The 26,063-nt window shown below is 42.9% G+C and overlaps 1 protein-coding gene across 2 annotated transcripts; it reads left to right on the top strand.

Annotated features, from left to right (window-relative positions):
• Positions 1–975: 975 nt before the first annotated feature.
• On the top strand, positions 976–25,516 carry LOC120821127 (ligand-dependent corepressor). 2 transcript variants are annotated; one of them, XM_040179549.2, is made up of 7 exons: positions 976–1,192; positions 8,960–9,025; positions 9,584–9,663; positions 9,858–9,990; positions 11,008–11,331; positions 11,442–11,544; positions 19,294–25,516. In XM_040179549.2, exons 1-7 carry the CDS (start codon positions 1,096–1,098, stop codon positions 23,855–23,857), a joined length of 5,367 nt encoding a protein of 1,788 aa, XP_040035483.2. In that variant the 5' UTR covers positions 976–1,095; the 3' UTR covers positions 23,858–25,516. The 2 variants fall into 2 exon arrangements, with proteins under 2 accessions (XP_040035483.2, XP_077961134.1); XM_078105008.1 differs by lacking the exon at positions 19,294–25,516 and adding an exon at positions 13,486–19,134 and having other exon boundaries at positions 977–1,192.
• Positions 25,517–26,063: the final 547 nt, after the last annotated feature.

The raw sequence follows: 26,063 nt of genomic DNA, 5'->3' as shown, positions 1-26,063 counted from the left end.
ACATACAAAGTGACTGGACTGTATATTAAGATGTTGTTATTATTATCAACAACACTGCTGTTACTACTACTATTACTAAGACTACCATCACTATAAAATATCAATTACAACAATAACAGGTATGTGGGTAACTTAGTTTAAGTAATTTCTTAAAACCCTTTTTACCAGAATAGAATTTATTATACTGAATAGATAACAATGTTTAGCCTAATGTGTCCAAACAATGTTTGAAAAGCTGTTATAGATTGTTCCTGTTTCTGAAAATCAAATTAAGGCAACATCTAAATCTAGGATTAGGCATTGCACACAGAAAGTGACTGTCAAACTATTTCAAAGAACGTAGGCTACAAGAAATCTGACCTGGTTTAAAGGTAAAGATCAGATTAACTTGCTTGCGAGGCACTAGGAAAAGTCGGATAAACATCAAAGCTGGATACATTGTTGGATAACTGAATACCTGCACAACCAATCATGACAATATATCAAGTAATTATTAAGTTGTTAAATCTGAGGATCAGCTAAATCATGGCAATCCAAGTATTGTCAAGAGAGTTCTGTCGCAACTGTTAACCGGCGATTAACCGTGACAAATACTGTTAAAATGCAGTATCTGCCTTGTGACCACACAATATTTCCACAATAATATGTAGTAAATCTGGGCCCTAGAACGTTTGGAGCCCATAGTTGCCCACTTCCTATGGTCAGTATTCTAGCCTCGGGTAGTCTATTCAATGCTTAACACAACGATAACAACCAATGAAGGAAAAATACACCTCTGTCACATTTGATTGAAAAATAGGATGTCAACCTTAACTCCACATTCATATTTATCATTAAGTGCAAATAGCATATTTTTGGTTTTATTGGTGAGTTGAATATATGAATCATTATTATTATTATTATATATAATGACTTAATCCGCATATTCATTAACTTAATCACTGATTTAGTTAACACTATTTGGTGTGGTTGCTCTGAGAACGAAGCCTACGTTTCCCTCTGGAGTGATTTCCTCCTCGACACAGAGGTGCGCGTTCACATAGCAGAGCGCTTCCTCCTGCCGAGCTCGTGCCCGCCACACAAGAACGATAGAAAATGGCGAGTCAGTGTAAAAGCCAGCAATGCACAATCGACAGGCGCGGCTTTCGGCAGGAACTTGATTCTTGGCGACACAAACTCGTTCACTGTGTAGGTAAGGACGAAGCCAGCCACGCGGCGTACGATTTTGCCGGTTGAATTGCATATCTTTGTGGCTGTTATCGATGTAAATACCCCCTCGGTAAGCCGACTCTTCTCGGCGCATCTCCGTGCGACTTTTTGTCCTCAACTGTTTCCTTCTCGCGCTAAACCCGGCCGAGCAGTTACCCCCAAATGTTGCATTTTGTGACACTGTTTCGGTACTTTACGTTGTTCCCCCTTCGTTTTTACTCTTTAAAAATAAATCCCAACAGCAGAATGTTGCGTTATAAGTTATCTAACGTTCCGGTGGCGCGTCGTTAGTTTGTTTAAAGGGCACCGTGCTTGTTTTTTAAAGGGAGTGTCTCCGCGCGTCGCGTCGGCCTAAAGACCCCGTTTGATGAAACGCGCGTCCCCGCGGGGTGATACTGTAGCTCGGGTGGGGGGAGGGAAGCCGTTGGTGGACGTTCAAGCCCGCTCGCTCCTTTCGGATCACCTCCGGTGGGCGCGCAGTGTCGCTTTGAGGAAGTGGCCGAGACCCCGCCGCTGCTGCTGGGGGGGAGTTTCCGATTTCGACGACGTTACGCGAATAAACTCCAACGTTAGGCTCCTTTAAAAAAAAAGGGTAATGTTGGGGTATTAGTGGTTTGACGGTCCTGTTATTGCGAATGGTGTGTGTGTGTGTTTCGGTGGGAATTTAGGCTTAAAATCTAAAGTTGTAGTGGGATAGTGCAGACCATGTGTGCAGGAGAGGACACAACCTACATTCAGGGCTTTTAGAGACAGTTGGTGGCTCCACCACTTGGGTCCAGACTCAAATGTGTTCCTCCAGCGTGGAACCTTCGGCTTGGTGACATTTCTGCCCAAATAGGTTAATAAGCTGCATGCAGTTCCCTCTATAACGTCCCTTGTTCACAGATGATTAGTGTGCGCACGGTGGCTGTTGGATTTGTTGGTTAATAAGAATGTTGATTTATCTGCTGTTGAGAAGTAAAACAACATGACATTTCTGTGGTTGACTGTGACTTTTCTTCTGAAACAATTCATGATATCAATTCAACAATTCAACATATCTTGTAAAGGTCTCTGTGATACATTTTATAATCCGCTCTCACTACTCCGCTCCATACACACACACACACACACACACACAGAGATGGCTTATGTTTACATTAGTCGTCACTATTTAATAGAAAGGTTTGAGGGAGAGGGGGAGAGAGGGGGGAGGCCATTTCTAAATCCATCCCATGCCGACCTTTTTCTTTTGGCTTAGTAACATAGCAACAGCCACTGTGGACACTAAGCATCATCTAAACAAGGCGCAGAGAGTTGCTTATTGACCCTAATGTTCAAATCACATCAGCTTTTCTTCTTCTTTTTTTTTTTTTTACTTGTTCAGTGAGAATTCATAGGAACTTAAAATAATTTCCTGTTTTGAAGGAAGCATGCTTTATTCATGGCCATTTCCATTTTATACATTGATGCCTGCTTTTGAATGGATATAAAATATCATGCAAACGTCTATTACAAGGACAAGGAGCTTTACGCCCACAGATAAATTGTCAATCCATTTCTTTGGTACGGGTCTCTGTCATATGTTATGCAATATACAGTGTTTCACTGCAGTTATTTAATGCACAAACTGTCTTTCAGGGTTTTTTTTGTGTGAGGTTTGCCTGAGTATTAAACCAAATTTGAACAACGGGAGGCAAAATGTAACTTAAAAGCCATAATGCTGCTTCTGACGCTGCTGATCTCAAAATGTCACATTAAATCAATGTCAATCTAAAGCTGCCGCCATGTATAGGTCTTATTTACATGTGTAATACTTGTACAAGGCTTGACATTAGTTTATGGAGTAGTTATGTGATGTGTCAGGAGGCATTCAGACTACATCTCAAAGAGATATCTACTTAGTTTATGTTTTATTAAGATTCCCCCTGCTTTAGGAGTAAGGTGGTGTTGCATGTTAAACATGTTCAGCTCTTGGTTTATTCAGGGAAGGATAGATGCTGACTTCATCTAGAACAAGTGCAACAAAACTAATGCTTTCCGCCTCCTGCTCGTCAGTCGTAGTCCAGCTCAACTCATTTTCAGGTCCAACTTCATGTGTCATGTTTTAGGCATCATATATTGGTCCACATCACAGTCCTTGCGCTTATAGTAAAGCTATAACTACTAGTTGATGGGACTTTGTATTCCAATTGTATTTGCTACTGGCTTTAATAGGAATTATTTCAGCGATATCTGGAGACTGATTACAGACTACAATACTAGGTGAGCTTTGTGCTTTTGTGCACCTAGTACATAGCAAATTGTGAGCGAATAATAGTTTTCTGACTAAACACTAGCTGCAGGCCCAGGACTGCTCACTTAGTCAGTTAAGCCCTTTATGATTGACAAATGTCCCTTGTGTTTGGGCCACGACGGCAAAGCTGCAGAGTACATGACAACGGCATCAGTCTGCATGCTGCAGAATGGCATATTCTGTCCGTGACAACAAGGGCACACTTTTGTTTGGCTTTTTGGTGGAGAGGGCTGCACGCCACCGCCACCCTGCTGACGCTGAAATGGACATTTTGTCTTTGTGTATTTAATGTGTGCGGTAAAACTGCAGGGCAAAGACAAGGGCAATTGTCCCCTGGAACAGCAGCAACAATTGTCTGCATGTTTGCCTATACATGTGTTCATGGTCCACCAGCCCCTGGATGAAAAACTGGCACTGAAAATGTCTGCTCTGTCGGATTTGGGAAAAGTTGTGCTGGAAAAGCACCAGCTGATATTTGAGAATGCCAGTTATTCATGCTTGCTTTGGGCATGTGGGTGAGTGGAATTGAGTAACTGCTCAAGCAAATGTTGACATCAGGCAGATTGTCTTGTTTATTATTTAAACTTTAGCTTGTCCTGTTATTTTTTTTGTTCAGGCTCTGATAAGCTGTTAGCCTACTTTTTTCGTTGTTTGCTATAAAAACGCCCATCTGGCTGAGGTTTGTTGACACACTGACGTACCTTTTTGTGGAAAGCAGAGAAGGAAACGGAGAGTAGCTTTTTAGATGGGTAGGCATGCGGCTCGGTCTATACGGGGATGAAAATAGTCGTGTACTGTAGGTCGACTAATTTGTGCAGTTTTTACGTCTCTGCACTCATCCATCCCGTCCAACATCTTTTGGAGAGCATCGCTCGAGGATATTAGTGACCCTCTTCATACAAAATTACCCTCCATGAGCAGTGCAATGTGAATATAAGTATGATTATTTCTTTAAATAAAAAAATAATTTTTTAGACTATGATGGATTCTTAAAAGATAGAATTTTTAATGGAGGGTCAATCCCTCCAGCACTTCCAAAGGATGTAGCTCAACATGGCAGATTAAGCAAGGTTTATTTTGGCTTCATACTGGTTTTAATTTTCTGCGCGCTTGTGGGCACTCCTTGTGAGATAGCATGTGTACAGTAGTTTGAGTGGGGGATGGGCCGAGTGGGGGTCGATGCAGCACTGTACATGCTCAGCACTGGAGCGGCAGAGAGCACTGCAGTGGTGTGATGAGGCTAAATGTTGGTGCTTGATATTCCTGTTTAAGGCAGGACATAAGGCAGGTTAAGAATGTAACCTGCATTTACCGCCCCCCCTCCCCCCTCCCCTCCACACACCATCCCTCCCCCGCCCTTTAAAAATGCAAAGGGTCAGGAGGAATAATGGATATAGAGGGAACTCGTGTTGATCACCATCATAATGTACTTGTTTTGAAAGATACACAGACTGTATCCCGGCTACCTAACAGGGTTACAGAATGTTGTCAGGGGAGAGTGTTTGTTTGTTTGTAGCAAGTGCAAAAACAACATTTGTGGCTTGTCGGGTGAAGTGGAAGTTTTAGGAATGCTGCTTATTAAACGGGTAGCAGAAGAAGTTCCATTTATTTTACCCCCAAAATGTCACTAAGCTTTTTTTATTGCTTAGCAGGGCAAGTTGATACATACTTTGTTGCAGTTAATCCGTATCTGCAACGTATTATCTTCCTGATAAAGCATTGTGAATATGACCAAAAAATCCTTTAGCTACTGATGAGACACATGCATACTGCAATATTGTGTCATTTTCCACAGAAAAAAAATAATGTTCTCTTTTTTTTAACTAGTCAAACAATTTGGACATTTTGTAACTAAAATATACATGTCGGAAGTCACAGTGGTGTGATACTTTAGAAAAATACCCTGTAGGACTAGACCACACGGCTAGTATCTGTCACTCAATTTGGATGACGTTATTGTGTATCAAGATATCTCAAAATATTATCTCATCACAATATTATTTCCATTGAATGATTCTACTGACGCCAACTATCCTATCTTCTCAATGCTGTTTCCTCCCACTTCCATTTAGGGGTTTTATTGATTTGTTAGCAGTATTCAGTTAGGGACTCCTTCAGCATTGACATTGGAGAATTACGTTTCCTCTTTATGAATTTCTTGTATGCCATGAATCACAATATTGGAGGGAATGCATTGCACTGTTTAATGTACTAGCACCGCTCAAATGACCAAGGGGTCAGTCAGTGCATGCTAAGGCTGAAATGGAACATTTTGGCTAAATTACAAACACACACCAGTAGCCAAAGTCAATAAAGAGGGTTTGTATTGTGCTCCACTGACACACATACAACGTAGGTTAAGAATCAGATTTGAGGATTTTGGGCTCATGGTTGGTTCGTGGGATTTTGTTTTCTTTAAAGTGCTGGTGAAAAAGGTGCCGCACACTTCTAATAATTCCTTTCTTCCTTTTTCTGATGGGCTAGAGAGTGTTTACTGTCGTCACCATCCACGGTCCTAATCATGCTGTTTAGCCGATTGCCGTCGTCCTTTCTAGTTTGTGCTTGTGGCAACGTGTCTGATCGCATTCCCCAATTGTAACATGTATCCGCTCTGCGCATCAACCCTGAAGTATTTTGCCGCAGCAGCCTCAAGGAAAGATCTTCATCTTCATGATCTTCAGGAAAGAAAGTTTCATGTTCCAGATTTGAGGCTGCTGCTTAAGCGTATTCACGGATCAAGTCCCAATCCCAAACACCGTTGTTCACTTTCACTTAGTTGATTTTTTTTTTTTTGTTGTCTTTGTGTGATATTTATTTTCTTGTTAGGAATACTTAGTTTTGTCAATAACAAAGTGGAGTATTAAACTACCACATCAACAATTGTTTTGATAAGATGTGAAAGTACTCATTGGAGACTATTACGAGTTCGCTGAATGTTGGTTCTGAAACAGACTTGAACTGCCTTCAATTTATACCAAGCCTCTCTTGGATTGTTTAGTCATTACGTTGATCCTGAACTTAGGTAATCAAAAGTATGCTTCAGCACAGTTAAAAAAAAAAAAAAAAAGAAGTACAATGACATTCATATTTATAAGAGAGTTATGAGAAAAATGAATGGCATTGTTGTATGAAGGGAATGAGAACTGCTTTTTATACTGTACTTAAAATATCTGTTCATTGGTCATAGTTACAATTGAATACTTATTATTTATCAGCGAAAAACCCGCTGTGCTCATCTCCAACACAGCGACGATTTAAATTTTTTATTTAAGCAAAGACCCATTATGCTGTTTAATTTTTAATTTCAACATACCTCAGTGAGCTGAGCCTTCACTCAACTATAAATTACCTGGAGGAAAGCCACAGTCTGAATTTGGAGTAAATTAAATATAACAAGCCGACAAGGGTTGGAAATAGCAGAGTGGGATTTGGACCCATCGTTCTCCTCCTATAGAAAGATGATTGGCACGGATGAGTACGTCTCCCCGCTAAGGGACGATCTGCATTTCAAATAAAAGGCTACAATTTTTTCTAATTGAGCTCAGCTTCACGTTGTCAATGCGGGCCTGTAGGTGAACACCCCCCCCCAACACTAGCCTGATTAGCCTGATGTCTTTGTTCTGATTGAGGTCTCAATATAATTAGCTATTGTGCCCGCTGGGCTACTTTTCCTTTGTGTGGTTATCACTGTGTACCTGTGTACTCTGCTTTTATTGTATCCGTGTGCTGTTCACCGTAGGTCAAACCAGAGCTATGCGGTAGTGGCTCATTTGTGGCCTGATTCCCTCTCCAGTAACCGAATGCTGAATGTTCCTTCAAAGAGGTGACCTGCAAAGAAAGAGTTGCTTCTGGTTCCAACGGTGCCTCGCGCAATACAACTTTCATTAAACACAAGCCAGTCCCGGTCATCGTTTATTTTGACTCTGGCCAGTATCCAGTTTTTATTCTCATTTATTTTGTAGAGCATTCATGACAGATACACCCGCTATAAATATTTTATTGTTTGCACGTGTAGGCAGCATGCTTTTCCAAATTTAAAGTGGCTGTTTTTGTGCGAGGAGGCTCGTCTTCGTTAGTCACTTCACCACACCGCGATCCACGAGACGGCGTTCACATGTTAATAGTGCCTCCAAAGTCATGTTTTACACCATGACACATTTTTGAAATGCCCCAAACCGAATTCCTAAAGAGTAGTTTGATGTCATAACGCTGCTCTGTCAAACGAAAGTGGATGACCTACTTTCCTCTCCCTGCCTCTGAAATATTTCAGAAATAGGATTGGATAGCTTCAGCTGAAGTCCTGTGCACTAACCCAGAAACAGGCTCACGCTGCAGCTATAGGCAAAGCTGTGTTTCACCCCCCCCCCCCCCCCCCCTACCCCAACCCTCTTTATGTTTGGCTGTTGAAAAGTGGGTGGGAATTTGTAGTGAAGCAGAGCGAGGGCTTTTTAACAGATGACCGCTTTTTCACGGAGTTTAGGAAGAGTGTAGGCGATAAGGGCTGTTGTCTTTTGTCAGATTTTGTTATCTGTGAAGACGCACTGTAAGTAGACGACCGATTCAACACTTTTGTCTAGTTTAACCTGTGAGAATGATTTTTAATGTAGGTTTAAATACTACTATAGCTGTAATCTTTTTTTTACAATTATGTTTGTCGTTGGCATAATGGTTCTGATTCATGACCTGCTTTTAATTTTATTTCTGAGCCCATTGGGAATGACACTTATTCAAGAACTGCTTGTGGAGGCAGATGTTACCTCTGACCTCTTTAGCGCTTGTTTTAATGCATGCAGTGTTTTTGGATTGGTTTCGCTGCTGACCCTGTGGCAGTAAACTTGCACACTTTTAATCCACCGTTAAGTAGAGTCCGATGCGGGATGACACATTCTCTCTCAAGCAGCTGGGACTGTAGGATCCCACAATCTCATTCATGATGCATTGAAGTTTTTTTTGCATGAGTGTGGAATAGTTTTTGGGTTAGAATCTTATAAGTTGAATAACTGTAAACTCTCTGGTTTTGGTAGAATTCTAACATTATATGGGCTACTTTTACACCACAGCCGTTTCTGGCTGTCTCCTTTTAGCGTGGCAGCATGAAGTCACTTCCAACTCTGTAGCTGCTTTAGTTGCCTGGCAACGGGAGGATGGAGTGAATGTATGTCCTGTTGAAGTAGAAACCTGTGGGGAAAGCTGAGCATATGCATTTTGATAGAAGCAGTTGGTGCTTATATGGCTTGTCAAGATGAAATTGGAGGAGGATGCTTGGTGAATGAGTTATCATTATCATGTTAAGTGTCAGGGACGTACAGTCCACCAGGCTCTGACTCACTAAACAACATTTTTGCCCTTGGAGGCATATGTATGTCCTTAACAGGGATTTGTGTTGCGTCTCTATTCTACTGCTGTTCCCGCATGGAGCCTTGATTTAAGTGTTTACATGCATGTATGTATTTATTGAACTCTGTCTGTCCCCAGGTTTCGAGAGCATCCTCGAAGGTCTGTTTGGTCCAGAGCTGGTAGACGACCCAACATTATTTAAGGGTAAGAACCTGAGCATTTTCACTTTCACAAACCGTAGCGATGATCATACAAGCGTATGGCTGACATGAATAACAATTTTGTGGTTCAAACATTACGCGTTATCGGGGCATTATGACAGTGCTGCTGCTTTGTACCATCTGGTACCCCTCCACATTCACTCGACAAGACGGCCCCTCTGGCTGCAGAAGAGAAGATGCCTTGTGCTGATACAAAGTTGGTGTTTTGGATGGCGTGGGGCCAGTGTAAAAGTCCACAGTGTCCTACAGACATGTTTACAATACACGTTGTCTGTGGAACAATAGTGGACATTATTTGGGGTTTCATTATATTTGCAGTGAGCGAAACTGCCACATTTTAAGTCGACTTTCTGCAGTTGCAGTTGGGGACGGTGGCTTCTGATAAATGTCTATCTGCTTCTGATTCAGTCAGTCTCACTAAAACACTTTGACAGGCATTGGTCTCGGCTATAAGTTGGCCATGAATACACTTTTAAAGAGCAATAAGAAGACTGTCACTCACTTGCATTTCATTTGCTTCTCGTCTGTTTTATGTCCATAGACTTTGAGCCGACAGCAGTCTCTGACTGGTCATTTGATGAGAATTGTCTTTTCTGTTGTTTGCGACGAGATAAAGTGAAGGTAAAAGTTCTTTTTTTTTCTTTTTTGATAGCTTCTATCCTAATTGTAGTTGGGTGTAGCAGAAGGAAAAAATAGACTTGGGGATCGTTTTTGAGTGTAATAAATGTAAACCTGCTCTTCCCATGCATTTTCCATTTGATATGTATCCTATTTAAGTAGAAGACCACTGATTTAACAGTTTTGTTATTTTACAGGAACACCTAATTGGCTTAAGCAACAAGGAGCTTGAGGATTCACCCAAACCTCTACTTGTTAAAGATCCGACCGCAATAAGCAGACTAGAAAAACAAGCTGAGGAATTTCTCAATGCGGTCCTCAGCAGAAAAGGTGAGTCTTCATATCTCAGTGATAGTGGGCTTAGTGCATGATGACACTATTGTGCTTATTAATTAGGGGTGGGGGATTTTTTCGATTTCTCTCTAGAAATTCTCAATTCTCTCTAGAATGATTCGGTCTCGATTCAGAAAAGTTAATAATCGGAATAAAATTTTTTAAAAAGCCCGTCTCGCGAGAAATATTTGCTCCCTCGCGGAGCGTGAACTTCCTCACTCGCTCACCGGTCCGTCAGTCTGAATCTGTGAATATCTAATAACTTTACCGAACTATGAAGGAGCCTGCGCACATCTTACCTCATTATTTCGATTTTCCAAAAAGTCGATCCGTATTGAAAGTTGGCAAGATATTCACAGATTTGGACTTTTTTCCGGTATTTTACAAATGCGGACCGGTCTGAGACTAAGAGCAGCTTTTTCTTCATTTAAAAGAAAAGTGAATCTGTTTAATATTTTTTTTACATAGGCTACTTTCATATTGTGTTGAAATGCAAGCTGCATTGGTTCTTGCATTGTTGATGCAGCTAAAATCATATTTGTGATTTTTTTTTTCTCTTATAAAAAATGAGTGAAGGTAATTCATCTGTTGATTTTCTTTAATTATCAAATAAAGTAGGAAGTGATTAGCAACCTCTGAGTAGCAAACTCAGAGGTTGCAGACAGAGAGAGAAAATTTAGAAAATCGAGATGCATCGATAATCGTTTTATCAGTTTAGAATTAATAATCAGTTTAGAATCGGTTTAGAATCGAATCGTTGACCTCTAAATCGGAATCGAATCGTGAGGTGCCAAGAGATTCCCACCCCTATTATTAATAGAGAACCTGCCTGCAGACAGGATGAAGTATGCTATCATCTGAATGTTCTACGCATGAATTGTAATGGCTTCAACTACAGCACTGATTTGGAATTGAAAAATGACTTGGCAGTTATTGTTTTGGGTTTTTTTGGCCGGTTTATCGGCCAGGTACCAAACTTGCTTTCAATCTTACCTCATGTTTATTTTGTTTCAGATGTGCCAAATTTCTCTGACCCACACATCCCAGTAGTGGCTCGCGAGATCCTTCAGAGAATGATCCGACAGTTTGCTGCCGAATATACCTCAAAAACCAGCTCCCCTCAGGACAGTGGCTCCAAATCCCAGCCTTGCTTTGACCAAAGCCTGCCGACCCCGTCCCTGCTCTCGGGGGCAGATCCGTCTACCAGCCCCGCTGCCCCCCCCCTGGCTGCGCCTGCTCACAACCAGAACCCTGTCCTCAGCAAGCTCCTCATGGCCGACCAGGATGCTCCTCTTGACCTCACCATCAAGAGGCCGCCGGCTGTGCCGCGTGACCAAGGTAGTGTGAGCACATCTGTGACAAGGCAGCCGATGCACTGGTGAAAAGCCTGACTAAACCTAATCGAAACTAAATAGATTTGTTTTTTCCCCCCTTACCTTTTTTGTCAGATGGAGTTCTTGACTTATCTATCAAAAAGAGTCGCTGTAGCAGCACCAGCAGCTTGCCTGTCCGTAGTCCCTGCCTGTCTCCGGCCACATCCACGCTCAAAGGGTAAGATGGGATCCTTTTTTACTTTGACGCTTTAGTCTCAAGTCTTTAAGCAGCAATAGTTTTGAGGATTATGTGGTGTAGGATGAGTAAAAAAAAAAGAAGAAAAAGATTTGGACTGAAGGCGTAGCGGCATGAATGCGTGGGGTTCGAGTCCTGAAATTAGAGATCCCTTGGCCAGTTGATGGCTTGAAAAAATTAACCGCCGGTTGGTGCCTTGATGAAAATGAAAAAACAAACAAGGTTGTGCTAACAGAAGTGTTTTTTTGCCACAAAAAAAAATGGGTCAGGGGTTTTAACCAACTGCTGCAGATTAAATATTCCTTGTGCTCCCGTTACTGGAGTGTGCATTTAAATCTCACTCCGGTACGTCGTTGTGGATGCAGTTTGTATCATGCTGCCATTCAAAATAAACAACCTGTCCAACTGGTAGATAATAGAGATGTTTGGTCCTAATTGCATGTCCAAGAAGTCACTGGTTTTGCCAGCTGGAGACTGATTAGGCAACATCTTATAAGTTTGTGAGCTACTGTGGCTTAAAAGGATTCTGTGAGAGCGGTCTCGTTTTTAATCATTATTATCTGGCAAGGCACCAGCTGGCCTGATGATTATGATGATTTAGTGAAGGGCTTATAGCCTTCCTATCATTAACGCATCTTGCTTCACCTTTTGTCACAAAAGTCCTCTTTTAAAGGACTGTAGTCCCGAATAAATGCAGTGGAAAGTGTGTGTTTTTTTTATTGAAAGTGAGTCCTCAGTGGCTCAATTCATTTTAGATGATTTGTTTGTAGTAGTAGAGATGTTAAAATGAATTCTTTCACATCTGCTCGCTATGTTCCTCTCTAAAGGAAGGAGTGTAGTCAGTTGTTCTATGATTGATTTTATGTTGTATATATTTCAGATAAACATGATGCACACTTTAGTATACTAGTAGTAGCAGACAATACACACACCCTCTAATGTTGTCATCCACATCAGTTTGTAACTAATCCTAATTGAATTAAAATATATATAATATAATTTATTTTATTTAATAATTTGTCCTGTTGGTTTTTGCTGAGCAAAGCCTTTTGATACAGTTATACAGATCTGGCCTTTTTAAATATGCCCTATAATTAAATTTTGATATGGATTAATTAATCACCAGTGGCTTTGCATGTTCCTGCTGCTCGGACAGCTGATATGATCTAAAGTGATGATCATTCCCTCAGATTTTCATATTTCTTTGAAATATGATTTACAATATGCACTCTTTCCAGTTTGATGGTACTCCTCTGATAAAATATAATCTTATATAAAATATAAGTTTTGGGGAAGAGAAATATCTCGTTTTTTAATATATTTTGAATAACCTTTTATCTAGTACAGGCTACATTCTCTTTCTAATAAATGTTTTCTTTTCCTTTTTATGTATTACACACACACACGACCCTCTACTGGCTTACTCTTTTATTTCTGCGCTTGTTTGCTGGTCACGTCCCACACAAAATGTCAAGAGCTTCATTAGTCATTTCATATGACATAGTTTGTGTGCCCTGCTTAACAGCTACGTGCCAAGCTGCCGTACTGCAATGACAAATAATGCCTCCTTCTGGCTTTGCGTTACGGGCCAAGACCTTTTACTTACTCCAATAAATGCCCTTTCTTTTGTTTGTATTGTTTTCTTTTACCCTGTTTTTTTTCTTATGTTGATGCAGTTTTGTTTATTTTTTTTCATCCCAGCAAGCAAATAAAAACTTGTCAAACATGAACCTTTTTGTTCTTAAAAGTCACACACAACCTCTCAGTCAGTTATTTTAAAAGATAGTGATAGTTACCAAAAGCAAGGTCATATAATTAAGGAGTGGCCAACATCCTCCCCTCCCCAACCCATCCTCCTTTAGAAACGAGAAAAAAGGCACTGTGCAAGCTCTGCTTACACCCAATTTCCTTCCATCCAATCAGGCGATCCTTGAGGGCGGACGGGCAAGTCGGGCTGTTTATGAAGAGCCTACAGGATGGGAGGAGGAGGGAGAATATCGGCCACTCCGCCCGTTATAAGCCTTCCTCGTCTCTCGCATACGCGCTGCACATCAAAGAGGAGCCGGATGTGGAGAGCGACCCAGAGTTCCCTCTCAGCCGCAGCTCCGCACCTACTGAGCTTTTCAAAAGCGGATCTGCTTCCTGGAATTCCAAAAGTAATTTCGGGGCCCTCCTTAAACTCAAAACCAACAGTGAGGCTAGTGAGCACCTTAAAGACATACCCAGGTTGTTGGAAGCTGCTGGACTTTGGTCAAAGTCCCTTGCATACGAGAAGGGAAACCTCCAGGAGGCCTGCAGGGACCACGGCCTCTCGCTTTCTCATTCTTCATCCTGTGACCTCAAGATTCCCCAGGTGCGAGTTCTGGCAACGGACCCATGTTGGGATTCCCTGTCCACCGTGTACTCCGGGTTGGCTTGTGAGGGCGGTCTGGGAAAGGCCCTTCGCTCCATTCTACCCAGGCAGATCCAGAACAAGAGCAGCGGAGGTTTTAGTAGCTCAGGATCCGAGAAGGAATACTGGCCTCAAGACGCGGATCGCAAATCCCTGCGGGGAAGCTGTCCTCTGGATTCCGAGTCCGACCTGAGTAACAAGCAGCCCAGGAAGAAACGCGGGCGCTATAGGCAGTACAACACTGACCTGCTGGAGGAGGCTATCGAGGTGGTGATGGGAGGGAAAATGAGCGTGTCCAAAGCCCAAACCATCTACGGCATACCACACAGCACCCTGGAATACAAAGTTAAAGAGCGACTGGGCACCTTGAAACATCCACCCAAAAAGAAACTGAAGCTTATAAAGATGGAGGAGCAGAGTGTGTCACAGTCACCAGGGAGGGAGGAATTGCATAACTCCCTGCACATGGTTTCTGAGAAAAGGGAGAGTGCATCGGAAGAGAACGCAAATGATTTCCAGGACGGAAGCCTCTCGTCAAATGATTGATACAATCGTAAAGTACTTTTAAGGATGTGATTTTTAACCAGACAGATGTTGCATTTGCCAGACAGTGGTAGTAGCTGAATTGTTTTCCCATAAAAACTTGAGTTATATGTAACATATAAACCAAATTATCCATTTTGATATGAACTCTCTGCCATACGTTATCTTTTAAAAACTAATTTCTTGGCACCATTAATGTAGTATGTAGCATCAAGTTCATCATTTCTAAGGAGGTGGCGCCCCTCAGTGACATCTCGCAGTACTGCTGTGTGTGTGTGTGTGTGTGTGTGTGTGTGTGTGTAAGATTGTGTGTGTGTGTGTGTGTGTGTGTGTGTGTGTGTGTGTGTGTGTGTGTATTTAGGCCCTTGTGGATGCCAGTGAAAGTCTCTGTCACTGTTTTGCAAATGCACATCTCTGACTGAAATAGACACAGGAGATGTAAGAAAAACTGTTTGTCCAAACACTGTAATATTCAGAGTATTTATTCATCCTAAACACTATATTTAACATATTTATAATAACGTTTGTCATCTAGGTTTCACTTTCATTTTCGATCTGAATTAAGCATGATAGGTTTGTGCTTTCTATATTTTGTTCTGTATGTTTTGCCGTCCTATATGAATGTTCTGTTAATTATTTGTTTTATATTGCCTTTATTGCACTCAGGATACATTTAGATTGGAATGCAGTACTTTTTGGTAAAAGAAAATGTCTCTTCTCATTAAGCGGATCACTGTATATACTCCGATCCCTCGTTCGTTTCAGGATATCCTTTCTGTCCAGTACGCGTATACTGCTTTCAGAGGACTTCACAACACACCTTACCTAGTTTTCAGTAGCATTTCAGTGCCAGTGTAAGCCTTCAGACTTCAGGTATTATCTCTGGGGAAAGACTTTCTCCGAGATACAAGAAGGGCAGAACTTTTCCTTTTCTATTTCCAGTGTATGAAGGTATTCTACATATACTGTACACACTTACACATCGGGCCTGCTCATGGCACATGATAAAGAATTGCCTCTTAGCTATACTCCCCTTGTTTGTGAGGATGATACGCTAGTGACCTAATTATCCACTTTCACAAATAGAGCACGAGCTAAACTCTTGGTATCGGATAACTTTTAACTCTAGATTACATTCAGGTTAGTTTTCAGGTGTTTGCTGCAGGTAGACAAGATAACATGATCAGTTTTATGTCCTAATAACATCTAGAAGCTCTTAAGACCAGTCATTATTTTACAAAAAAACAAACTTTTACCAAGCAATATTACCATTTATCGCTTAACTCAACATGGATAATTGTGCTAGCCTGTTAACATTAGCTAGCTAGCCAAATTAGCTATTGTTACACTCATGCCTCAATCACATCGAGCTTTTTCTGAAGTTACCAGTAGCAAGAATTGTCCATGTGATGAAAACGTGATAATGCATCCATCATCTGCCTATTCTGTTCATACTTTGCTTGCATGATTGAATATATATCTATTCTGGCCAAGCATCTTATGTTAGTCCACTTAGATGTGAATAACTTTGGATCAAATTACAAATTCTAGGCAGGATATTTGTAACTACAGAAACCAAGGGTTGGGTCATGGTGCTGTTCCTGTTCAGAACGGTTTAGGTAAACACCTGTGCCCTGCTGCCAATACATACCACTGCAAAGGGAACTCCACGTCTCTTTGCTCTGCCAGTAATTTGCTTCATGAGGACACCTCATTGAAGTATGCTCGTGCTCGTATGGGAGCACGGCCCATAATACTAATACTAATAATCAGGGTGATGCACAACTCTAGTAAATGTTGGTTATTATTTTATGCAGATTCTTCAGCATTAGACTTAGATGAACCTGGATGTTCTTTTTTTAAAGAAATGATTTCTTCACTACAAGCATTGCATCAGATACTATATTTGCAGGCATGTGATACATAAAATTGCCTTGATTGTAAACTTTTTAGGGTGAGAGTCAGTAGTAACATACAGTTCAGGGACTTGCACACATAATACGTATTACTTGTATGTATAATAGCACTCTAACAATAGTTTAACTTTATGTTAGATGGTAAACTTTACTTGTTTGGCTTCTCTTATTCTGTGTTTTATTCATGTTTTATTCATTCAGGATTTCTTGTCACTTTAAGGTTAAAATCTTCATTATGTCTAACTAATGAAGGACTGCATAGATATATTGCATAGATATATTCACAAAATATCTGAATAACGCTGGCTCAGATAAAAAAGTAAAACAAAGCACTTCAAGCACACATGTACGGATAATATGATTAAGTCATAGTTAGTCACTAATTCACTGTTGTTAATTAACTTATTCTTGCATTGACAATCCTTCAGCATTCCTCAAAAGGCTCACTTTACGTTCTCATTCAGCGTTGCATTTTAGTTGATGGATTGCTGTTGTTGTGCTGCCAGGTGGAACTTCACTGTCTATTGTAGCGAATCTAATGGTCCACTACCTCATCTGGAAAACTTATATCACAGTCTACTCTTCTCATGGCTGTTTAATGTAGCAGTTTCTCATGTACGCAACACGGACCGGTGTGAAAAACCTAAAGCCAAATAGTTTATAGAAAGAGCTGTCATCAATTATATAAGCTAGTAGAAGGTTGGTCGAAGTGCAACCGCTTGTAATAGTTTAAACTTTTTGGGGTTTGGGTTGTTTTTCACAGCGTTCCCATCAAAAGCATGCTTTAATACGCCCTGCATCGGAGGAACATATGTAGGTCTGGAATTCTTTTTTTTACATTTTTTTTATGCAGTCTTGATCGATATTTACAAATGAATGGTTTGATCATCAATTAAGTAACCATGAAATGGCTTTAATCAAACAAGTAATTCTCGTAGTTGTTTATAGACAAGTTGATCATTTTTAGACTAAAGATATTTAACTCCTTTTCATAATAGATGTGATGGGACAAAAGTTAAGATTGTCCCACTGTATTCTAGAGAAAGGTGGCTATCTTTTGCTTGTTTGATATAATGTGTGGACAAGTGTCTAGAATGACTAGTATCCCTGTCCATAAAAAAAAAAAAGTATGTACAGAAAAGGAATATTTGATTTGAACAATGTACAGGAATGACACTGCGTATGTCGTGCATGATCAGACAAAATCATATGCGTTAGTGTGATATTAGTCGTATATGGTGACGTTTATCTTTGAGGCGGTTTTATTGAAAGTACTGAAGAGTTGGTGTGTTTACCGTCAAGTCAACTAGTATAAAGTACAAAGTACTATGAACGTGAAATATCTCTGGACCAGTTCTCAATCTGGTTAACGGTTCACTGAAGATGTTTGATGAACTAGAATAATTCCTAATCAACAGATGTGCTAATGTGCAGTATACGAATATCGTGGACGAGTTTGTGAAATGTTGTTGGAATGAGTTTGGTTTGCTTCTGCTTGTTAGAACGGTTGTTTATGGTTATTTCATTCGTGTGGATGACAAAGGCATGTACTTTATCGGTTCCTTACTGTAATGCTAAGTGAAACAAAGAGCGAGACCCTCAGGGATTCAACACTTGCCACTCATGATTCAGGTACTCCACTTTGCTCCATGCGAAGCTTTGGCGCTTTGCATAAACTAGTTGTCCAATTAAAAATAAAATATGTTCTAATTTGCAAAAAGTTCTATTTGTTGGCATGCTGTAGAAATGAGCCCCATAAAGTAGTACATCTTGTCCCTGTTATATTGTTTGTAATACTCTGGTTGGCACTGAATGTCCATATAACCTCAGTGGAAATAAGTTGTCGACCAATCTTTAATTTAATTAATTAAGTTTCTTTCCAGTTCAGGCGGCAGGACGTTTTTGATTAAAAAGCAAGTGTAGCAGCACTGTATAGTCCATCATTTGAGATGTCCGCCTTACTTTGTCACAATGGGAATGTTAGTAGCTTGATATTAAACAACGCAGCATTTCTAGTTGTATACAGATAATGTAAGTTTGTAAGTCTCAACGAACCCGTTGCACACGCTGCTCGGTCCAACCTTACGCAGCGCAGCCATGTGACACGTCACCTCAGGGATCCAGATGTGGAGATCACAATGAATCTTGGGAAGGACTTTTCTTTTTCTTTCTTTTTACATAGAAAATTACATTTTGAGATCAACATTGATATATATATATATATTTTTGGCATAATGTGATGGTATAAATGTTTAAAAGCTCTTTTAGGGTTTTGTAGTAGACCGACCTACCTCCCAGAAATACAGAAACATGCCCCCACCTAAACAAAACCTCACATGTATGACAATTGTTAACTTTGCATGTTGCGCTTGATTTATTTTTTATAGCTAATATGTTATTGAACACTTGTACCTAAATGTCACCCGTTGCACCATTTATTATACATAAAAACCTGACAAAAATGATGTACTCTATATTTCCCTGAAGTGTATCTGCTCTTTCAAGTGATGAACATGTTTAAATTGTTTTATTCAAAATGGGCAACCGTTACTAAATGTCTTGTGCATGTTGTAAGATTTTCTCGAGTTATACTGTAACAAAAGGCACCATTGTGCAAAAAGGTAAAATGTTATAGCTGTAACAATGTAATTGGTCGAGTTCACTGGATGAAAGGTCCACTTTTAAAATCACCTATTCTTCTAATAAATATGCAATGATAAATCATTGAGTAACATATGTGAATCATTTCACACAAACACTTCGTTGTAGAGATATTTGTCTTTGGTGTGTGATTGATACACTCAATTAATGGTACACCCCAATTCTGCTTCTTCTCGATCTGTGATGACATCTATCTTGTTCTTTGTCTCCCCCCTTCAGTGAGCCTCATGACACGCCCATTGCTAAGGCAAGAGACCTTCAGTCCGCCTCCTCGCTGGAACAATTCATGGCCAAGCTCTGTCCCCACCATCAGAGACAAATGGTAGACGCCATAGGCTTCCTGCAGACGGAGGTCAAAGCGCTGGCGTCTTCCAAGACGCAGGAAGCCTCTAACCTCACCACTGGAATCCAGGTAACCGCCTGTTCTACTGCAAAGGCCAGCGCTGTCGACGCTGAGAGTTCATGCGCCGAGCGACGGTTTCCCAGCTCATCAACGCCCAAGTCAGAAGTCCAGAGGACGTCCCATCCCAGCCAAAGCAGCTGTGCAATGAAACAAGTTCCAGAGGACGCCGTTTCGCTAAAAACATCTGCTGGCCCCGTTTTGGATCTCCGCAGCCCCGGGTCAGGGAGTCGCCGCGCTGTGGTGAATCCCACCGCCACGGAGGCAGAGAGCAACTGTGGTGGTGATCACGCCCCTCTTAAGATGAAAATCATGACCAGCAACGTTGCTGCTGGCAAGAAGCTGTCGTGTGTGCTCAACACCTCTCTTTCGTCTCACTCGGACCCCTTGGAGGACAGGCAGGGTAACTCAAATCCGTCCCACAGGACAGAGACTCACAGTGCCAGACTCAGCTCCTCTGCGAAGCGGCACAGTCAGACTAGTCACGCGCATCAAGCAAGGCCGAGAGAAACTCTGGGGTCCGCCAAAGACAAACCAGCGAACCTGTTCTCCGTCCACATGACCATTCCTTCAGACTCTCCGCGAACTGCAAGGAAGACCATCAAGTCGTCTTCTGATCATCGGATCAGGGACTCTGCCTGTAGGGCAATAGCTGACCCGGATCTCGGCAACTGTGATATCGTTTTTATTGACAAACCAATTACAGAGTGTTTTAAGGAAAAGCGGCGCGGCATGCAGCCACGCCGCAACGCCCGGAAGAGCACCAGAGGACATATGTATTCAGATGAAATCTGGGAGTTAAAAACTGTCCGCACATTGGCAGGGAGGGGCAAATGTCCTAATCCATTGCCCAAGCTCATCACATTGGTCACTCCAAAGCAAGTGCTGTCAAAGCCTGAAGGTCTGCCATCTGTAAACACGCCTTTTGCTGGAGCCTGCAGGGAGTCAGGCAATCAACGAATGTCCACGGAAGAGAGCGTGATACCAGGGACAGGAGACACTGTGGAGGTAGCAGCCAGCGACGTGGACCTTCCTGTGGAAACTAGTCAGACGGATCAGTCTCAGAGCAAAGGGCAGTCGGCTGCAGCCTCTCCGATAAGGCCTCAAACCGAAAACAAAGAAACCGCTTTGAACACCGATGGGGAACAGAACACAACCGGAGATTCAGGAAAAACTGCAGAAAGGGGAGAAAGTGTCTCTCAGGCTTCATTTGACGCAGAAAAAGATGACGAGCCCGAGCTTCAAGAGGACCTGCGTGAAAGTAATGACCGATTAGTCCCAGAAAAAGTAGTGGCACCAGTTGAAGAAGATGAGCCCCGGCTTTCATTAGTAGAAGTGCAGAGCAGTGAGACGGCGCTCCATCCAATTACAGCACCGTCACTGGTGGCTCAAGTAGAGGAAGAAAAAGAGGAAAACAATCATGAGCCAACGCAGGAGGTTCAACCAGAGTCACCGAGACACTGCAACAACTTTGAAGTCCCAGCTGAAGCCACCACAGGTTCAGCAGAGGAGCCAATGGGGAGAGAGACGGAGCTGAAAACGTCTGAAGGAGTGGAGGCGGTTCTGCCTTTAGAGAACGAAGGCGATAACGAAGACGACGTGTCGTCGAAGACGCTCGACTCGCTCTTGAAGGAATTACCCCCTTGGCGCAGAAAAAAGGGTACTGTAGTTTCGCTGCCAAAGCGGTTAAGAAAGGCCGAAGCCGTGGTAGTGGGTTTTGTCAACGGCAGACCCATATCGGCATCCGACAGAAGTCTGCGTCGTAGATCAAGTCACAGCACCACATCGCCAAACAAAACCCCGGTGAAATCCAGCCGGAGTGTCCCCAACAAGAATTCCGTCGAGTCAGCCGTTGACAACAGGAGTTCGGAGAAACATCTACCCGAGTCAGACAGAGCTGTAAAATCCATTGAGAGTAGTACTGTGATTCAGCAGGTGAACAAACCATCGTCTACAATTCCACCAAGCCCGAAATCAAAATGTCCCACCAAGAACAAACAAAGGAAAGCTCCCAGAGAACAGGACAGTTTAACTGTCCTCTCAGATCAGCGGCAACTTCGATCAGCCAGTCAGAGGCCAGCTGGAGCGCCTCCATCACCTCCAAAATCAAATGCTGTGGTTCCGATTTCATCTCCACAACCCACTGCTACCGACTCTCATCCACCCACAGAGCAACTTCACGCCCTCCCCTTTCCTACGCCGCTTCCTGACGCTTCTCCTCCAATCAGGTCGTCTTCCCCTGCAGCTTCTGAGAAGTCCCAACAGCAAGCGGTCCCAGAGACGACTGAATCAAAAATCGAAAATGATCAGCCGGTAGAGACGGCAATTGAAGAAATACAAAAGAACACAGTAGAACATCGATTGCCGGCAGAACAGCAGCTGCAGGCTGCGGAGATTGTGGTAGATGACGGTAGAAATGAGCATCCTGACCGTGAGTTATTGAGTCCTTTAGAAAATCAAAGTCCCTCAAAGACTGAAATGCAATCACCGCCTATGCCATTAAGAAGTAAGCGGGTTCTCCAAAAGGAAGCAGAAGCAAGTGATGTTGCTTTGTTGCAGAAGCCAAATGTAGCATTTTTGGAAAGCACGTCTGCAAGTGGAGATGAAGGCAGTTCTTTGTTATCAGAAAAACCCAAACGAATGCCATTAAGAAGTGAGAGCAGTAAGGTTGAAATGTCCCATCAGTCCGGCACACTGTCGTCAGCCGCGAACACGAAGAAATCCGCCCTGAGATCTCAAAGGCCGGCTGTAGCCTCTACCAGCGCTTTCGCTCTGGATGAGAGACCGAGTAACGTGACTTCTCCCCTCAAAATAATTCCAGAAAGGGTAACGAAAGCTCAGGTGAAGGCCCCCCCCGTGTCCGTGGCAACTGTGTTGCCCCACACCTCAGCCACCCCGGTCCTCCCGCCCCGAGCCGAGCCCCCAAAACCAACGAATAAATTCTTTCAGGCTCTGACTGGAGAAGAAAACCAACACCTCATCACAAATCTGAACCTTAAGTATGACAAAATGCAAAAAGGCTGGGTGCAGATGGACAAAGAGGGCCAGCCGGCAGCGAAATACAAAAACAAGGCAGACAGACAGGCAGCTATATGGAAGAGTAAGCGCAGGGCCCGGAAATCCAAATCTTCAGAAAACCAGAAATACTCCCCGGTCCAAATGCTCTTCATGAAAGGTTTTAATCTCAGCAGCATTTGCCGTTGGTTCCTCGACACAACGGAGACAAAATCCCTCGTCATCGTCAAGAAAGTGAACACGCGTCTTCCGTCAGAAACCCAGCTGTGCTTCCACAGCTCATCCAGTTCAGGGACCTCTCAGGGGGTGTTTCCCAGCCTACAGGCGGAGCGCTTAAAGAAACATTTGAAGAAGTTTGCCATTGCCTCTCCAGTGAAGAGCAACCCCAGGAGTCAGAAACTGATCGCTAAAGCGCTGGAGCACGAAGCGAACTCCGTCAAAGCCAAGGAGCGAGGAGAGCTGCCGAGCACCACTCAGGCCCTCCATGCCGCCAAAGCCTGTGTGCAGATGGTCGAGTCCCAGAAGTCCTCTGGTAAATCAAAGAATCCCGCCAGCGCCAGAATCCTGAGGAAATACTCCAACATCCGAGAGAAGATGCAGGTTCAGCAGACCAACGTTCGACTCAAAGAGGCCTCAAAAAGTTCAAACAGCGACGGCATGAAACGACTGGCCACCAAAAAGTCAGCCGCCAAGTCAAATCTGAGACCGCCGCTGAAGGCCAAAAAATCCCCCGTGCCTGTCGGTAAACGAATGCAAGCGTCTGCGGCGAAAATGGAGAGACGGAAAACATTGGCTGGCAAGAAAACGCCGAAGCATCCGGCTGAACGGAGGACGATCAGAGCGTCCAGGGACGCAGCCAGAGCGGACGAATTACCAAAGAGAAGTTCACAGCGGCTAGGCTCGCCTAAAACGCCGGACCGCGGCCCGGCGGACGCCTCCAAGGGCAAAGCCGACAACAAAAAGGCAACCGAGGCGGAGAGGACGGAGGTCGAGAAGCCCGCCCCGAACAAGGCGACCGCCGCCAAAGTCCAAGCGAAGGAATCGCCGCAAAGTACCCCCCCCGAGGCGAAAGGGCCCGAGGGCGCCGAAAGTCCGCAGCAGAGCGGCGCGCTCAAGTCCCCGACGCCGGCGGATCAGGTGCTCACCAGATCCCAGAGGAAAATTAACGTGGCTTCGAAGCGGCCCGCGGAGACTCAGGGCCCGTCTACAAAAAGGGTCCGGAGGAGCGAGGAGTCCGCGATGACCAGGCGGGGCACCGCCGGCGTCAGGAGGAGGCCCGCGGCCTCGGCGCCACGCGCCGCCACCAAGAGGGCCCGGGAGCGCTCGCAGACGCCGGCCAAGCGCACCAGGACATCGCTCTCAAAATGAAACGCACATTCAGAGAGAAAGAGAGAACCTGGAATGGGAGGATTTAGTCCGAATCTGTTCAGAGGGACTCGATGTATCTGTTTTCTACCCTCGCCGAACTCTTCAGAGGGCTTTTCAGTGACTAACATGTGAAGCAGGATCCTAGTTTTGAAAAGTAATTTCTGCTTTTGTAAAGCTTCCGTGTGAAAATAGAAATGCGCTGGAGTCCACTGTGACCTCAGCAGGTGTTCCAGTGTCGGCACTCTGCGACCCGGCTGGAGATGATGGCCCAGCAAACCTCATTTTAGAAGTCGGAAAATAGCATTATATCCATGACATTAAAGTCACTCACCATTCTGTTTTCTCACTTTTTTAGATTCAGTGCATTAACTGTTCACAGAGCTTGCTATGAGAAGGGAAATGAGCTTTTCAATACATACAATTTTGACTTATAGAAGTGGGGGGTTTGTATCTCCAGCCTGTCTTCCAATGACACGTGTGAATATGTGACTATTGTGACCTGGTGCCTTATTTATGAATTGTAAAATAACGGAATGTGTTGCTAAATGTGAATCCTCCTGTCCACAACAAGCTTTCAATTTCTGGAGAGGTAGTGAACCATACCTCTTAAAGTAAGTGCGTGCGTGCGTAAATATGCCTCGAGCGTCACCGTTAAATTCTTATCTCTATTGAGGCAGTCGAACTGCTTCCTGATTTGGCTTTATTTTCGTATTCTCGTTTTACCAGAGCATTGACGTGTTTTTGTTCTTACTGTCGTAGTATTAAATGTACATGCAGCGCTGTGTGATCTGTACGTGTCATGACACATGTTCATTTTTTTTTCTTTTATGTTCATCACTGTGTACCTTTTTCCAGTCTAGCAGCGACTTCACATTGAGTATTTTTACCTGCTCCTGCACGTGTTAAGTCTTGTTGATCTGGAGACAATTTTAGCTGCTCTTGCATTTAGAGTTGTTGCCTTTCTACAAGTGAAACCCCCCCGAACTATATTTATGTATCTGAGAAAATACTAACATGAGCATTGCTTTCCCATCCAAATGCTAAACTGAAATATGTCTGAGATACCGCTTGTATCCTGTAGCAACAATATTTCATAACCGCGAAGGCCCAGAAGAATGTTTATATTTAGTTTGTTAATTTGAAGTTAATGGTCACTTGAGCATTAATAGCAGATCAGTGACTCATTTCTTCCCAACTCATACACAAGCTGGATGTGATATTTTTGGGGTTGTCTAGTCCCACTTCTGAGTTGCAGTTTTATGTCTTTTTTTATTATTGTCACACAGATGTTCTCATATTGTGAAGTTTTGTAACTTCCAGGAGTAACTTGCATTAATGTATTGTCAGTTTGTCATTTTTAGCACAATGTTATTTTTTATTAGGTTAATTTCTCTTAGAGGTCAAATCAGCTGTAAATGCAAAACATGACTGTCATGTTTTTATTGTTATTTAAGAACTCCATGTCGGCAAACGGAAACTAAACCAGCCCACCAAATCAAACTTGAACATGTTTATTCTTTGCAGTTGCTATTTAAAGATTTTGGTTTGTATATTAGAAAGAAATAACTGCTTTCTTTGTGTTAATCCCAGTAATGAAACATCTTTACGTTAAGAACTTTGTATTTTTGCTGGAATTGATATAAAGTTGTTGAAATTTTATCTTTGTTTCTTGGCTCTTTTTATACAAGCGTACATATGTTCTTTTAATTCTTTAATTAGTTCAAGAAAGTAGAAAAGTGAAAGCTAAAGGGAGCTGCACACACCTGAAGCACACTGACCCCTTAATCTCGTGCCACTCAAATATTCAGTGACCTCCATGAGTATCTGAATCCACCCTGTGGACCTGCCTGCTGGAGGCTCCCAGGCGAGCATCCCGAGACCCACAGAAAACTCCCACTGTGGGACAGATTGGTAAACAGTTGGACCCCCCCCCCCCCTCTAAAATCCATGACCCGTTCACCTCATGGTGAAATGCAGAAGTTCGTGACAGCGCAGAGTCCCCTCGATACCCGCCTTTCACGTTTTATTTGGTAATAAATATTGTTTTTATTTGGCCTGCGCTGTCGGACGGGGACCCCGGCCCCTGAGAGCGTGTGAACCGAGGGTACCTATTGACCACGCCGCCGCCTCGGATCACGACTGGTAACATCTGTGCAGAGCCACATGGTTAAGACCTTTTTACCAACATACTATATTTTTTATAAGT

Source organism: Gasterosteus aculeatus, chromosome 6 (genome assembly GCF_964276395.1).
Source record: "Gasterosteus aculeatus chromosome 6, fGasAcu3.hap1.1, whole genome shotgun sequence".
Taxonomy (NCBI): domain Eukaryota; kingdom Metazoa; phylum Chordata; class Actinopteri; order Perciformes; family Gasterosteidae; genus Gasterosteus; species Gasterosteus aculeatus.
This window is presented reverse-complemented; position numbering and strand designations above follow the sequence as displayed.

Bases quoted from the DNA above. Each gene is read 5' to 3' on its own strand.
- LOC120821127 (XM_040179549.2), top strand. From the start codon at position 1,096: ATGGCGAGTCAGTGTAAAAGCCAGCAATGCACAATCGACAGGCGCGGC. The intron at 1,193-8,959 runs GTAAGGACGAAG...GTCTGTCCCCAG, and splicing joins CAAACTCGTTCACTGTGTAG to GTTTCGAGAGCATCCTCGAA. The intron at 9,991-11,007 runs GTGAGTCTTCAT...ATTTTGTTTCAG, and splicing joins TGCGGTCCTCAGCAGAAAAG to ATGTGCCAAATTTCTCTGAC.